The sequence below is a fragment of the Gouania willdenowi genome, chromosome 11, assembly GCF_900634775.1.
Source record: "Gouania willdenowi chromosome 11, fGouWil2.1, whole genome shotgun sequence".
NCBI lineage: Eukaryota > Metazoa > Chordata > Actinopteri > Blenniiformes > Gobiesocidae > Gouania > Gouania willdenowi.
Window position 1 is genome coordinate 7123847 of NC_041054.1, and position 16177 is coordinate 7140023.

Consider the following 16177-nt stretch of genomic DNA (forward strand, 5'->3'; position numbering starts at 1 on the left):
TATCAGCTATTTAATAATAATAAACAAACGTTTCAATCAAAAGAAAAATCAATTTATTAACAAAGACATTTTCAATCAAATAAAAAATATATTTGAGACTGAATTAATTGCATTTGAACACTTTTTTTCTTTGAAAAGTTTTTATTTACTGAATCCATTTTGCCCAAATTATGGGTGGTACAATTGTGTCTTTTGAATTAAAAAACCAAAATTAAATCAAAGAAAAAAAGTGAATGCAAATCAAATTTGACAGCCAAAAATTGCATTTTAACACTTTTTTATTAAAACAAATACAAAAAAGATGACTTTCAAAGAAAAAAAAAAGTGTTCAAATGCATCGGAGTCTCAAATTGATTGAAAATGTTCTTTTTTATTAAAGTGATTTTTCTTTTGTTTGAAGTTTTTTGTTGATTGAATAATAAAGACACAAATCTACCTCCATACAGATCATTAAAAAAATGTGTTTAAATGTGGTATTAAGCAATGCTTTTATCTTACCCATTTAAAAAAATTAAAAAAGGCAAGATCTACCAATACCTCAGTAGTGATAATTGTCAGAACTGCACACAAAAAAAAAACATAATATCTATAATATTTGATCCCAAATGCTAAGAGCCACTTTCAATAAACAGTGTGGATTCTTTGTGACAGAATGATGAACGTAGCTTTAATAAAGATGGATAATTCTTATGCTTTTCTACAACATGTAACAGCAGTCATCAGTTTCATTATCTCAACAGGATTTTTTCTCCATTTGTTGTTGTTGTTCAGCTCCAAACATCACCTTTAAATTTCAGTCCTAACAAACCACTGGAACACTATTATTCAAGTTCCTCAGTCTCATTGCCTTAGTTCTGACGACATTTTCTATGAATGCGTTGACTCTACGAACAAACAGGGAGACCTCAGTAGTTTTCAGCATCACTTTGTAACACTTTGATACAACACAAACAGGAACTCTCATGATTCAACACTTCTCACCACAGCCCCTCTCGACTACGAATGTTGCAGCTTCCTCAGCTTAGTTCTTTTCACTAAAGCACAGCAGCAGATGTCTTAGATGCTAAGCTAAGCTGCTGTCCCACCAGCCATCACTAGTGATCCTTCATCCTTTCCTTTCACCTGCTTGTGGTTTATAGTGAGGACTATTGGGAATCCCTAACACTGCAGAGCAACAAAAGCAGGCGGGACCTTCCTCCTCCTCCTCCTCATCATCTTTGTTCTGTTTCAGAGCTTTGTTACGATGACGTTTTCCTGCGTTAGTTCACAGCGTTCTGTGGACCCTCAGGTATGAGCGACATGAAGAAGGTGATGAGGAAGGACCACGTGGACGACAGGAAGCCTGCGTTTGGACCTTGGTCGGGATCTTCGGCTTCATCCTCTCCACTATCACCATCGTCGTCATCGGAACCATCATCCAGGATTCCTTCCTGCACCGTGAAAATAAAGAAGTGAGTTTTTAGTCACATCATCACAGGAACTTTTGAAAAACACAAGCAACCCACGTTTTAATCATACACTGTTCGTACATTCACTTTTGCTACTTTGTGTACGCGAATATTTAGATACATCATTCATTTCTGTTGCTATTCTTTTCAACACAGGGTCGTCCCAGCTGACTAACCGGAGATTTAAACTGAAAATAATTCCTTCATAACTGTATGGTTTGCTTTGGTTAGACCAGGGGTCTCAAACTCCTTTTAGGTGGAGAACAACATTAACATACATTAAATGTGCCCTAGTTTTCAATATTTTTGTGTAATTTAGAGGAATTTTGTGGAATTGTTTGAGAAATTGTAAGATTTGTAGAAAAAATTGAGTTATTTCCACAATTTGTAATTAAAATGACTGCATAATGACTACATGACTACATAAAATAAACAAATGAAAAATGTAATCATTAAACTGGTGAATTTTGAAATATCTACAACTGGATTATTTGGTAATTTACACAATAATTCATGCTTTTCTCTGTCATTTTTATTTTCTTCTGCTGGCCGAATTTGGGCCCCGGGACTTGAGTTTGATACGTGTGGGTTAGAGCATCCACGTCCAGTTTCTGAATTGTCACTGACAAAGAATGTTTGTCTGTCTGTTTGTTGACTGTTAGCAGGATTTCAACAAGATTTTAACCAAAAATAGACTTTACCCCATGGATGATTCTATTACATTTTGGAGGGGATTTGGATCAATATATTGATTCTGCATCAGTTTGAAAACTCAAAAAATTCCATCTCTCATCTTTGGTTAAATTTCCAAAATTCATATTTTGATTTGTAATTGACCGATAGCTGAAAAATAAAAGTTTTGGTGCTTGGCGGAGGTTTGTGCTCAGGTTCTTGACAACTACTGATTATAACTATAATATAATAACTACTTAATAAAGTAGAATAGAAGTCATTTTAGCTGACTCACTGTTGCTGAAATAGACTCTGGTGATGAACTCACTTCACATTTCTCAAGTTAAAGATCTGTGTAAAGCCGTGTTGCTTTCCAGCCTGTTTTACAAACCATTAGTCACCGTCCAACTGAAGAGAGCAGCAATTACCATTTCTTGAATGTCTTGGTTTTCAATCTCTCTCTCCACTTCGTCCTGATTGGCTCTTTCATTAAAATGGACCTCAATCTCCAGATTGACAGGAAACCATCCGGCCTGGTGCCTGCACGCAGAATTTATTATTCTAAATGCTGACACGATTGGCCCGACAGACACATTTTTGTGGCCCCCGCTGTGATAAAAGTTGCCCACATCTGCTTTAAATAATACATCAGATTCACAAATCACTCAGATGTATTGTTAAAAGGGCAAAAAAAAAAAGCAAAGAATTTAAAAGAAAAAAAAATTTAAAGAAAAATTTCAAAGTTGAAATTTTATTTAAATATAACAAATCTATCTCTCAAACTATAGTAATATAATGTAGCGCGACTGTAAAATGTTGTTAGAATAATAAATAGCCTTATTTTTTCTGCACATAAACAAAGTCAGACTCACATGTATAGCACCAGCATGGCCAGCATCACCATGACGAAGCGGCTGAAGGAGGAGTAGTAATACACGATGCTGCCCAGGATGGCGGTGCGTGAAAACGTGTAGACCCAGTCCAGCCAGTCCCGGTGAAGCTCGTCCTCGTTCAGGACCTCCCCTCTCTGCGCGATCATCTGGACTTCGGGGTTGCCATGGCGACCCCCATGTTGCGGCTGGCGGGGCCGAAGGTGCTGGGAGGACGCGGCCAGTGACTGACTGAGGAGACACACACATCATGCTACACACACATGCTAACACAACCACAGTTCTACACTGAGCTCCCCAAAGGGAACTCAGTTTAGGTCCTGCCTTTTTTCCCCCAGTCCCCTCCTTTCCTCCTGTTTTCCCACTTTTCATCTAGACATGATGGCGCCGCAAATGGCTGCCTCGGTGTGTTGGTGTGTGTATTCATCGCTCCAACTGCTAAGTTAAATTCCTTGTGCTGTTTTTAATCTGTACTTGGTGAATAAAATCCTTTCTGATTCTGATTCGGACAATACAACAATGCAGAGGGACTCACTAATAGGTGTAGTAGTTCCAGGCGTACAGCTGCTGCCACCACATGAACGACATGGGGCTGAAGTGAGCGTGTGCGTTTGTGTGAGGCGCCGGCTCTCGGGAATGTGGATTCCAGCTGAAAAAATAAGATGACAAAAGTTCATTAAAACATTACGCCATTCAAAGTGCAAGTCTGTGCAGTCTGTTGTGCAACTATGCTTTTCTACAGTGACCATGACAGGAGTCGATGCAAACAAACATGGTCCGTCTGTGCAAAGTTTGCATGTTCTTTTGATAATGTATTGATCTTCCATGTGTTCCTTATCACTCCTGATTTTTTAAACTCCAAAGAAGTTCATGCAACTCATGTGGTGCAGAAATCTCCCTATTGTTCAGCATAGTGATTATTCTGACTATATTTCACGCGTTTGTGCATGTTGTAACTATGTCGAGAGCTGCCGTCTGACGTCAAAATTAATATGTAGTGCGTTCACATTAGATAGTATGGGAAGATTGAGTATGTGACAAATACCTGGTTGTATACTATATTGGGACAGTTTTTAAGTATGCACAGTTGGCACACTAGTCATACTCAACCGCCCCGTGATGCATTGCAAGCGGAACGTAAAATTGTCCTGGGACCCGCTTCAAGCTAAAAGTCAAACATTCCCTTTTCAAAACAAAAGCATCTCGTCTTGTCTTCCACTTGTTTTTGTAACACTTTTGTGAATAGGGCTCTTATTTTGAAGTTAACAGGAAGTTTAGTCAGCAGCACAATGGTGGATCTCCGGAAATCTCTGAAATGTCATCATGAATTGTGTTTCAGAGGTAGAAAATATCACATCTAAAAACTAAACTAACACTGTGGTTTGTATTTTGGCTTGTCTTTTGCAGAATATTATATATATATATATATATATATATATAATATTCTGCAAAAGACAAGCCAAAATACAAACCACAGTGTTAGTTTAGTTTTATATATATATATATATATATATATATATGTCGTAAACAAAATACATGTATGTGTGTGTCCTTGTTAAAGACTTTTTATATTTGCACTACACTACCGATCAAAGCATTCCATTATCTTACCTGTGCATGAGGTGAGGATACATCTGGTGGTAAGGAAAGGCTCCAGTTTGCTGTGTGTGTGTGTCGCTGCTCTCGGCTGAGGAGAAATGTTCACTCTGACCAGAAGTGCTGGAGTTCTGTAAGGCCTGCTGACATCACATAACACACAATTCAAACTTTAGCACAGGAGGAAAGACAGCAAGGTTTGTTGTGTGTAATTCCATGGAGAGGAGAGTGTGAAACTACGATGGGATGATGAAATTAATGAATTCATTTCATCAACGGTAATGTGACCCACCGCGCTCTCCTGAGGCTTGTTGCTGCAGCTTCGGGGGGGCTTTGGGGAGCTGGGAGGGGTTCGAGAGGCACAAACCAGATGGAGCATATGATACTCATCGTGCTGTTGAAAAACACAGAGCTCATTAGGAAGTGCAGTATGTTACAATAGACCATGACAAAAATCATTAATAAAAATAAAAACAGCACATCCTAAGATCAACATTTATAAATATATATATATACACACGTGTCTTTTTTCATATACAACATTTAACAAAAAACACAAACATAATTCTACTGCTTCACATAACTTTCTAAAATATTGTGACATTTTCTTTTTTAAATTAAATGTGTCACGTCATTTTTATCTCTTTATCAACAAAATTCTACGAATTAACCCCGTAGAACAGACAGAAATCTTTGTTTAACTACTAATCTTGCTTTTGGTAAAATAAATATAAATTGATCTCTTAGGCTGTATTTGTATGTATGTATGCAAGTATATTTATCTTACTTTTCTGAGCACATCCTTTAAGGTAAAGTGATCCAAAAGCAGCTTTCCAGAATAAACCAGCCTCTGGTCTTTGGAACTCTTAAAATCAAAGAGAGAATTGGGTCAACAATGGCAAGAATTTAGAGCAGTTAGAGGAAATTACTCCCAGTGTAACCATACATAAGACAAGCAACACTAATAAACTAACAGAGGATCAACAATCAGGGAGAGCAACCAGGACGTGATCCTATAGTAACCTCAAAGGGATAAGAAGGTCTTAAGGAAAGGGTTTAGGTTAAAGTACTGAGAGGTCAGAGTACAGCGAACTACTAGGTGGTGCTCTGTTAACAGCACGGCCATTCACAAATGTGGCCCAATATACCAGGACAGCAGCAGGATAACAAAATCTTTTCCCTTTTACCAAATGTAAAGTGGAACACATCACAGTGACAGAAAGTGAGCTGTGCGCAGGATTATGTCAGCAGATTGTCCCTGTGGGGTTACGTCAGAACCAGAGGAAAGAGTGCAACGCCTGACTCTGGGAATCACACCTCGGACTTTACACGTTTCCATACACAGATAAATAATTACACTTAATAAGAAAAACAAAGCATGGAATTAAGGCTGTCCTGATCCGATATCAGCAACAACAAAAACTCAGATTATATCAGCCTGTATCTAAAATCTCTGATATATTTTTATTTGATTTATTGAAGCTATTTTACAGGATCTTCCCCAATTTATTTATTTTTGGTTTATTTTGTTCAATTGTAGAATACTCTTATGGTTAAAATGTATGTCACCCATTGGTTAATAATAAACGGGTCAGTTTCTCTCATACCTACTGTTGCTGACTATTGTTCTTTGTTTGATTAACATCACTTGATCAAGTCTTTTCTAACATTCCACACTACAAAATAAGTCAAAAAAGTATGTATGATTCGTGCTGATATTGCATCGGTTTGATCAAAATAAGTAATAAAAGTTAGAGGTGTCCCGATATCGATATTGGTCGGATATCAGCCAGAAAACTAATATGGGATTTTATCGGACTGCATCTAAAATCTACGATACAAGTGCTCCGATAAGTTTTTGTTGTTTTTAACCCCGCCCTCAGTTGTTCCCACCATATACTGACAGTAAAAAATAACTGAAGTGAACTTGAATTGTTGACTATTGTTTTCTGTCTGAGTGACATCACTTGATCAAGCCTTTTCCAGCATTCCATACTACAAAATAAGTCATAAAAGACAAAAGTATGTATGAGTTGTGCTGATATCGTATCGGCCAATACTCAAGGCTGCAATATCGGTATCATATCGGAAGTAAAAAGTTGTATCTGGACATCCCTAATAAAAGTAAAAAATAAGTAATAAAAGTATGTATGAGTTGTGCTGCTGATATATCAGATCAATATTGGTATTATCCAATATAAAAGGATCCAGTATCGGTATCTGTTTTCCTGATATGTGGGGAAACAAAATGTATCGGAATAGCCCTACAAGGAAGTAAATAATAGAGTTTAGAAATGAATGTTTCATGACATTATTAAAAGTTTTAAAGCCACTGTATTAATGGAATGAAGAAAGGTGAAGGATAACTATGGGCCTTTGGGATACAGCTGTAATATGCATTTTAAGTTAAGATTTCATGTGTCCTTTCAGTATAACTTGTTATTGTCATTGGTGTGTGTCAGTTGTCCAATTCTTCTATTATGCTGTAAAATGTTTTTTTGTATTTTTCATTTGTATTGTCATTGTAATGTTCATGTTCATTATTTTTGCACTGTCTCTTTTAAATAAATAAATTACCGCAGTTTAGAATGTACAGTAAATAAAACAGTACAATGAACTTCTTTGTGTATTTTTTTTAGTGCTATTACTGAAGCTGTGTTCAGAACAAAAAAAAACAAAGGAACCCGCTCCATGACACACTCACCGGTTTACACGGGTACACGTCAGCTAGGTGAGCTTTGAGCTTCTCCACCGTCCAGTCCTGGCAGCAGTTGATGGTCTGATCATCGTACTTCTGGTTGGGGGCCCTGATGACCAGCGTAACCGGACCGTCCACCACAGCTTGATCCATGACGGCTCAACACGGTTAGTCTTTCATTGGGGATGTTAGGAAATCACCTGGATTTTTGATCTGGTCTCAGTCCTTATCAATGTCTACTGGTACATCAAGGCTATTGTTTTCCTGTTTAGTGCAGTGTTTCTCAGATGACACAAAGGTGCAGTCTAAGGGTGGAGAAGCATAGGGTTAGTTAGTTAGTGTAACCTGCAAACATTTTAGGTGTCAATTTACCTCTAAAAAACTAATTTAACCAAAAATAAAAAGATACAAATTGAGTATACCAAAAGTTATGAAAAAACAAAACAAAAACAAAAAACAATTCAAACATTATCTACTAACTATGGTAGTCAGAAATACTCCCATAAAACCTCAAACCACACCCTCACTGTATTTTAAAATAAGTTACTGATTTTACTGAACATTTTAATATGATTTTATTTTATTTTTTAATTTTTTTCTCTAATGACTCCTAAACACAGAATAAAAGTGCCTAGTACTTAAATATTTACATTTTATTTAACAAAATCCTCTTACGATTTACTTAAACGTATAAATAAATTAATCATATGAGAAAAACAAAATACTAAATTCAATATGAGAAATACTAAATTCAAATCTCAAAATGATGCTGATAAACACAACTAAAAACGTATGTGAACATCTAAATACATCAGGACAATTTTAATCAACATTTCTCTGTTTGCAGCTACGTATAAACGCATCAAGTAACAGAGGAAGTGTTTTATTTCTGGCCGTTAGCAGATAAATCTAAGTGCTCAGTGCTAAATCTAATGGAGATGCTAAACACAGCTGATGCTAACGTTAGCTTCGTCTCTTTTGGTGCTCAGAAAATAAAAATCTTAAAGTGAAAAAAGTTGTCACTTCTCATATACAGCTGGTCAAAGTAAAACAGTGAGATTGTAAATTAGAGTTTAAGTTAAAGTGAAATAAAAGGCTCAGTTTAACCTACCTTGTTGATCCGCACAGACCGCTCGAACAGCTAACGATGCCACTGTTAGCCTGCCTAGGGTGAAATGTTGCCAGATACATTTCCAACAGAGACTCAAGTCCTCACAAAAAGACGAGCATTGTATTTACTTTTTAAAAAAGAGGGAACTTTTTGTTTATTTTTTTAAAGCATTAAAAACAACAACAACAACAATATAATAATAATAATAATAATAATAATAATAATAATAATAATAATAATAATAATAACAAACTAGAAAAGCACTCAGAGAGCACTGAACTCCACCAAGTGATTTATTAAACCACAGTGCACTATTTTATTTAAATGGTGCCACATTTATTCTTTTTAAGATTTGTCACAAACACGTAAAGAGTACATTGAGGACAGGTGTCACAGCCTGAGTTCACATCGGTCGGAGATCGGTTATGAGCATGCGCACTACCGGAAAATGAATTTATGCTACTTCCGCTTAGCTTTTTTCTACTTCCGCCGTGCTGAGATAAAAATATTTAATTTCAAAGCTAATGTTATTTGACGAGTGCTGAATGGCTCCTTTTCTTGTACAAAAATGTACAACTGCTCAATATACGAGGCTGGAGAGGTTCCAACGCCACAAAGAAATTATAGACAAGTTAATCTTCTTCATGGTGAAGGGCACGCCATCACCAGACACCGACAAGCAGGAGCTCAGGAACACGATTGTAATAAAACTCCACACGAAATTAAATAATTTATTTTCAAAAAAACATGATTAGAATATACATTGTAGTAAAAAAAAAATAGTCTAACGTAACTTTTAAGAGGAACTCAGTACGACGTGAACTCAGACCGTGACAAGAAGAAGAAGACTGTGGAGGGACACGTCAACAGCGCCGCCATCTTGGACCGGTTATGGTGGAGGCAGCGGTGTATGGACATTACGACAGAAAGAGGTATTTTATAGAGCTATTAGTAACAAAACTATTTGTGTGTGTGCGTAATACAATCCGTGTGTCTGTACATTGATCTGTATGTGCAGAATTATGATTTGTAAACGAAGTTGTCTGTGCGTAATCCAATCTGTGTTATATATCACCTATTTATAATATTTATATTCGTTGTTTAATTTTATTAAATTACTAGTAAAAAAAAAAAAAAAACGCCCTGTGTATTATATTATTATTATTATTATTATTATTATTATTATTATTATTATTTTGTATTTCTTGAAAATGAATGATCCACTTATGGGTCTTTACCCTTGAGTAGAAAACCTCTGTTTTTGAAACGTTTAATGTGTAAATGATATTTATACTTAAAGGTTTTTTTGCCTGATTTGACAGAAAACTCCGGTCTTTGGATTCAACATTTCTGTGTCTGTTTGAAAAACGATCCCAAACGGGCCAAAATAAGGTTGCGCGTGTGAAATGAACGAAGAAACCACACAAAAAAGCGGAAAATTCATGAATCTGGCAACTGTGTTTGTCTCCTTCTCGGGGTTTGTTTGGAAGAAGACGCAGACGTCAGAGGCTACAGTTGTTTACCGCCACCTGCTGGATAAACATGGTCACGACACACTGTAACGCCTTAATGCAGGCTTTATCCACTGGACTGTAAGAAAAATGCTCAACAAATCCTTCTCCTGGTCTTGGGACTTTAAACAAATGTCATTTTTTAAAAAAAGTTTAACGAATGGAATTATTATGCAAACTTCTGCAAAATGGAATTTCCCAATTTATGAACACTACATACAATTTTCTTGTATTTTGTTTCTAATTTTATTACAATTTCACTCGGTAAGTTTACTTTTATTTTCATATTCACTATTTCTTCCTATGCACGAATACACTCAGTGAACTTCTTGTGGTTTTGTGAGAAGAAAAATCATAAAAGAAAAACATGTTAACCAAAATCTAGCTTTATTTTTCACTTTTGATTTTGTAGTATTATATTAATATTCTATATTAAACATTGGGACTGCATGCTTATATAAATTATTATTTAAAGAATGTCATCTAGAGTATTTTTAATAAACCAGTAAAGGAGAGTAGGTTTATTGGTCCCGCAGTGTGGAAATTTACTGTCATTACAGCTGAAATAAAGTGCAAGAACAACAGAAGGCAACACAGAATACCTAAAAAAACACATGAAAAATGAACAGTAAAGATGCCTTCATCAAGGTTTTCAGGTTGATCCTGAGCCACCGCAAATGAGCACACAGCCACATTTGGACAAACGTGATGAAATCCCTTGTATGTGTTTCCTGAAAGAAGCCCATCATGCAGAACAAACATGTACCGGTAAATTCTACACAGGTTCAACTGGGGATGAAACCCCATGGATAAAAAGGCAAGATCAGTTAAATGTCACAAAAGATGGAGGAAACTATTATACACTAGTTTTAATAGGAATTAAACACCCCAATCAACTCACCAATGAGGAATAATGTCCCTAACACTTATACAGAAACCTACACTGAACAAAAATATAAACGCAGCACTTATGTTTTGGCTCCCATTTTTCATGAGCTGAACTCAAAGATCTTAAACATTTTCCATATACACAGAAGACCTATTTCTCTCAAATATTGTTCACAAATGTGTCTAAATCTGTGTTAGTGAGCACTTCTCCTTTGCAGAGAGAATCCATCCCATCTCGCAGGTGTGGCATATCAAGATTAGGGTTGGGCATCGTTTGGATTTTAACGATTCCAATTCCGATTCTCAATTCCGATTCCTGTTCTAAACGATTCTCGATTTTTTTAGTTGTGCAGGTAAATAGGTCAGATTTCACAGGATATTTTTTTCATTTGAAAAAGCCTTTACACAGGCCATTTTTATTAATTCATTTAGTTGATACAGATTAATGGCTTCACCGGGCGGTTGGCACTAGGACCTGGAGGCGGAGTAAATGTGTCCCTGTAATGCATGTACAGGCTGTAATATCACCAAGTTTATCATCTTACCAATTGTTAGAGCTACTATCTTTACCAGGGAGCTAATATTTATTCCTGGTGATTGTTTTCTGGAGTTTTACTGGGCTTTTTACCAATGATTAGCTCCTATGTCCCTTCCACTCCGTGGTCCAAACCGTAGCCACACACACACACACACACACACACACACACACACACACACAGTCACGTTCTGAACGCATCTTAAGCTGCGCATTTCAGGGTGACCTGAATCCACATTCTTTGTTACAGATTCATAAAGCCAAAGGGAAATTGCTGCACATTCTGCACAAGTAGAGATGAAATGTGCTTCAGAAAAATGCGGCCATCTATCTTTGAATGAGTTGCACAACTAAAGTAGACCATGTGTGAAGGTTCAGCCTGAAAGGAACATCTCGTTCAGTGCCCTTACGATGATGTGTCACGTGTTCAGATGAGCAGAGTCTCAGTTTTACACCAATGTGTTACATGATGACAACAATCTTTGAGCACGAGGCTGTTTCAGAACCTTCAACAAAGACTTAAAGCTCAGCTCGTTTCCTTTGGCCTCGATTCATCATCTGCTCTACTTTCATTCTCCTCACATGTAGGTGAACAAGGAAGGATAATTATCCATCCATCCTACCATCCATCCATCCATCTACCCTCAATATAGCCATCCATCCAACATATATCATCCATAGGCCTATATCCATCATCCATCCATCCATCCATAGGCCTAAATATCCATATCATGCATCCATCCATCCATCCATCCATATATCCATCATCCAAATATTATCCATCCATCCATATATCTATCCATCTACCCTCAATATATCCATCCATCCAAGATATATCATCCATAGGCCTATATCCATCCATCCATAGGCCTATATATCCATCATCCATATCATGCATCCATCCATCCATCCATCCATCCATATAGTTTTCATTCATTCATTCATTCATTCATTCATTCATTCATATTGTTTGTTATTATAATTGCCCGATACAGTATTTATTCTGCTTCTTTTTGTGTGTGTGTGTGTGCAATATTCAGTATTATACAACAGTTCGTTCCAATAATTCACACCATAATTTGATTGGACAGGAGATATTCCATGAGTGCTGATATAGAATAACAACAACAGCACTTGGACTTTTTACAGACATTATCACTCCACTGCTCAGGTGTTCTAATAACTGTTAGTCAACTTTCAGTTAAGAAATGTTTACGTGTTGCCTGGCAACAGCCTTGTCTCCCTTCCTGTTGTGGAGCAATTTGTTTTTAGTGGAGCAATATATATGATTTTTGACTAATAAAATGTGCTTGTAGAACTGTTGTATAAAAGCAGTATCACACCCGAGGTTGTGCTGTATATCAGCACTGGTGTGATTATCTACGACCGAATCACACCAGTGCTGATATTGTTTACATTTTTACAATTAATTTGTCAATTAATGTTTGTTTAACATTTTTAGACCATTCTCCCATTCAGAGAGAGCAAACCCCTTTTCATTCATTGTTTCTCGGAGGTTTTTGGAAGTGTGTCATCCAGTGAATCATTTCGAGTGTGCTCGTTCTTTACCAGTCACACAACCAAGGACAATACAAACATCTCTCATCAAGAGGACGGAGTGCTTTCCTTACCGCATGCATCATGTTTGACTGACCTTGAGGACACCACAGAGAAAGCGCTCGCTCTCACAGGAAGTAGAAATGTGACGAGTGTCCAGCAGAGCAGCAGCCTCTGTGTTTCCCCTAATGGATCCACCTGAATGTGGCTTTCCTCTCGCCGGGTGTTTATCAGCCTTCACAAAACACCTTATTGTGCTCAGTGCTGGGTATCGAGGGCACTTCTGACCTGCTGCCAACGTGCCATGTTTAACAACCAGATAGGGCTGAAACTAGCGCAGCCTCAACCTAGACACCTGAATGCATTCTAACCCCATTATTAATATAATATGACCTCAATTTAAACAGTAACCTGTTCCTGTTCAATGTATTTTTGTATGGAGCAAAATTATAAGTTTATGCTTATTTTAAATGCAACTTTAAGCATGAAGAGTACAGATCATCTAGTGCTGCCTTAGTTATTTATATTTGATACAAAGTTTCGAAAGTAAAAGAAACGTTTTCTTTATTTTGCTTTTGAACAACATTTTCAGACCCTTACTTTCATTACATAAGAGATTCACAAGAAAACTTTTAGTTTCATTTAAAATTAATAAATTACACGATAATGCATGTTTCCCATGTCCTGAATTTTGTCCCTAATTTAAGTAATTATTAAATAAGTATTTTACGTAATGTCATAGTTTTTTCTTCATTGCTTTATTCACACAAAAGAACAAGATATCCTTTATATATCAGTTATACAATCAGGATAAAGACGTAGATGAAGGAAAACAAATATACTATGACAGTGGGTGTTATGAATTTACAGAGCCCTTCTACAAAATAAATACTTATTTATTTAATATATTCAATTAAGATACTTATAGATCTACTGTTTTATAACCTGTTTTATTTTGGAGGGATTTATGAATTTGATCTATTGTTTAATTTCTCTGATAGATAATTTTAATTACGATTCTCCTTCTGGAAAATGTCACAAAAACACACAAATCAGAAAACATTATACAAAAAGAGGGAAAAATAATCTAAATGTCACCAAAATTTACCAAAACGACAACACTCAAAACACACAGAAGTGAGAAAAAATATACTAAATAGCACAAACACACACAAAATGACAAGAAAAACACAGAAAAGTGAGAAAAATGTACTTATTGTTACCAAGAACATATACACAACAATAAAAATACACAAAATGAAACAAAAATACACTTAGATAACAAAAACAAATGACAACAAAAACACACAAATGAGAAAACATTATACAAAAAGCTAATAAAAACACACAAATGACAAGAAAAAATACAAAATGAGGGAAAGATAATCTAAATGTCACCGAAAAATGTACTAAATGAAACAAAGAACACGTACACAACAACAAAAAGACACCAAATGCATAGAAAAGCTAAAAAGCATTCAGAGGGCTCAGACTTCCACCACGTCATAGCAGTCCTCCATAATACAATATCACCTAGATCTGGGATATTGATCCAAATTATCCCCAAAATTGAATCATTTATTTGTTTCCCTATTATGGATATTTAATGAAAATTTCATCAAAATTCATCCATCAGTTTTTGAGTTACAGTAGACTGTTCACAGATAAAAAAAAAATAGACAGGCAAAAACACACAAGACAACAAGAAAAATAACAAAAATAATGCTCAGATTAGTCATTGTGAATGCTGATATGAACGTTGAACGACAGTTGTTTTAATAAAAGCAGCCAATCTCTGTGCTAAATAAAATCAACCACATTGACTTCTATGACTATTTGATTGATTTTTATTATAATCTTTCTACTTTATTCAATGTTAAAACCATGAACATACTCCCATTACTGTGACTCAAACCCATTCTTCCAGTATGTCACTGTCGCCTGTGTGATTTCTGTCCTTTCACACATATAGGAAACATACATTGATTAGAGCTGCTGTTTAAACAATGTGCACAAATTCCTGTTTTTTCCCTACCCATCCAATCAGGGGCGTCAGCTTCCCCCTTTGTTTGTAATGAATACTTCAACCAGTGAGTCACTGGTTTGAGAAGGTCACATGCACTGGAGGTTGTAATTAGGCTGTAACCAGTGCTGCCAATCATGCTGGTTGTAGTTCTTTGTGTGTTTAATGACACATTACTGACATTGTTGTTAAAAGCACTATAGCATGAGATGCACACACACACACACACAGTTTATTATGACCCTGATTATATATTTTCCACAAGCTAGCCTTGAGAATTTGACTTTTAAAGAATCTATAATTGACATCTACAAATAGTAATCTCCCTACACATACATAAACTGTTTCCATAGAAATGCATTCATAAGGCATCCAAACCACCTCAACTGCTCTTTTAAAGAAGTGGAAGAGCAGCAACTCTACTCTGAACTCCTCACCCTCCTTCTAAGGCTGAGCCCAGCCACACTGAAAACTAATTTCACCCGCTTGCACTCGCAATCTTTTTCTTTTTCTTCATTACCCAAAATAAAAGGAGGAAATGTGCAATGCGTTGTTTTAAATCAGGGGTGTTCAATCTCTTTAGTTCAGGTGCCAAATACGGACCAGTTTAATCTCAAGGGGGCTGCAGATTAAAGGCATGAAAAATAGTACAGTAATAATGTGTCCTAGTTTCCACTTCCACGCAGCACCAACAATATCCAAGCAATGTGTGACAGATGCATTTCTGTGATTTCTTTTGTGACCATTTATTAAAATGTATTTCAGGTAAATTTTGTGGAATAATATGAGGAAAATGTGTTATTAGTTATTACAAATTAGTTATTAGGATCATTTGAATTTAAAAACTACTGAAATTTGTGTATTTGGAGGGGCTGAGATATCTAGAACTGAATTCGTTGGTCATTTGCACAATATTTTTGTATATTTTTAGTTTCTCCTGCGAGGACGAATTTGATGTCATGTAAACATGTAGACTTTTTAATGAAACTCATTAGTATAAACAGATTATTGATAGTGAATTATTGTTGTGGTAATAGACTCTTTATACTATATATATATATATATATATATAGATGAAAGTAACTTATTACTCACGTTACTGTAATTGAGTAGCTTTTATGACTAGTTTCTAAATCAGCCATTTTACTTGTATTTACGTAGGTTTTAAAAGAAGTAAAGTACATTTCTACACTCAGCCCTTACTGACTAAATGACTATTCTTTGTTTTTAAATGATCAATGTACATTG

At 36.0% G+C, this 16177-nt stretch overlaps 1 protein-coding gene across 2 annotated transcripts; it reads right to left on the reverse strand.

Annotated features, from left to right (window-relative positions):
- Nucleotides 1-440: 440 nt before the first annotated feature.
- LOC114472171 (homocysteine-responsive endoplasmic reticulum-resident ubiquitin-like domain member 2 protein) lies at nt 441-8558 on the reverse strand. Of its 2 annotated transcripts, none has more exons than XM_028461315.1 (9): nt 8416-8558; nt 7311-7609; nt 5394-5471; nt 4899-5000; nt 4622-4749; nt 3546-3659; nt 2993-3241; nt 2549-2660; nt 441-1430 (listed from the first exon to the last, which is right to left on the reverse strand). In XM_028461315.1, exons 2-9 carry the CDS (start codon nt 7455-7457, stop codon nt 1260-1262), a joined length of 1101 nt encoding a protein of 366 aa, XP_028317116.1. In that variant the 5' UTR covers nt 7458-7609; nt 8416-8558; the 3' UTR covers nt 441-1259. The 2 variants fall into 2 exon arrangements, with proteins under 2 accessions (XP_028317116.1, XP_028317117.1); XM_028461316.1 differs by having other exon boundaries at nt 443-1430; nt 4622-4746.
- Nucleotides 8559-16177: the final 7619 nt, after the last annotated feature.

Coding starts and splice junctions, on each gene's coding strand:
- LOC114472171 (XM_028461315.1), bottom strand. CDS start 7,457: ATGGATCAAGCTGTGGTGGACGGTCCGGTTACGCTGGTCATCAGGGCC. Junction 5,472..7,310: donor ACGTGTACCCGTGTAAACCG/GTGAGTGTGTCA, acceptor TTTGATTTTAAG/AGTTCCAAAGACCAGAGGCT. Junction 5,001..5,393: donor TAAAGGATGTGCTCAGAAAA/GTAAGATAAATA, acceptor GTTTTTCAACAG/CACGATGAGTATCATATGCT.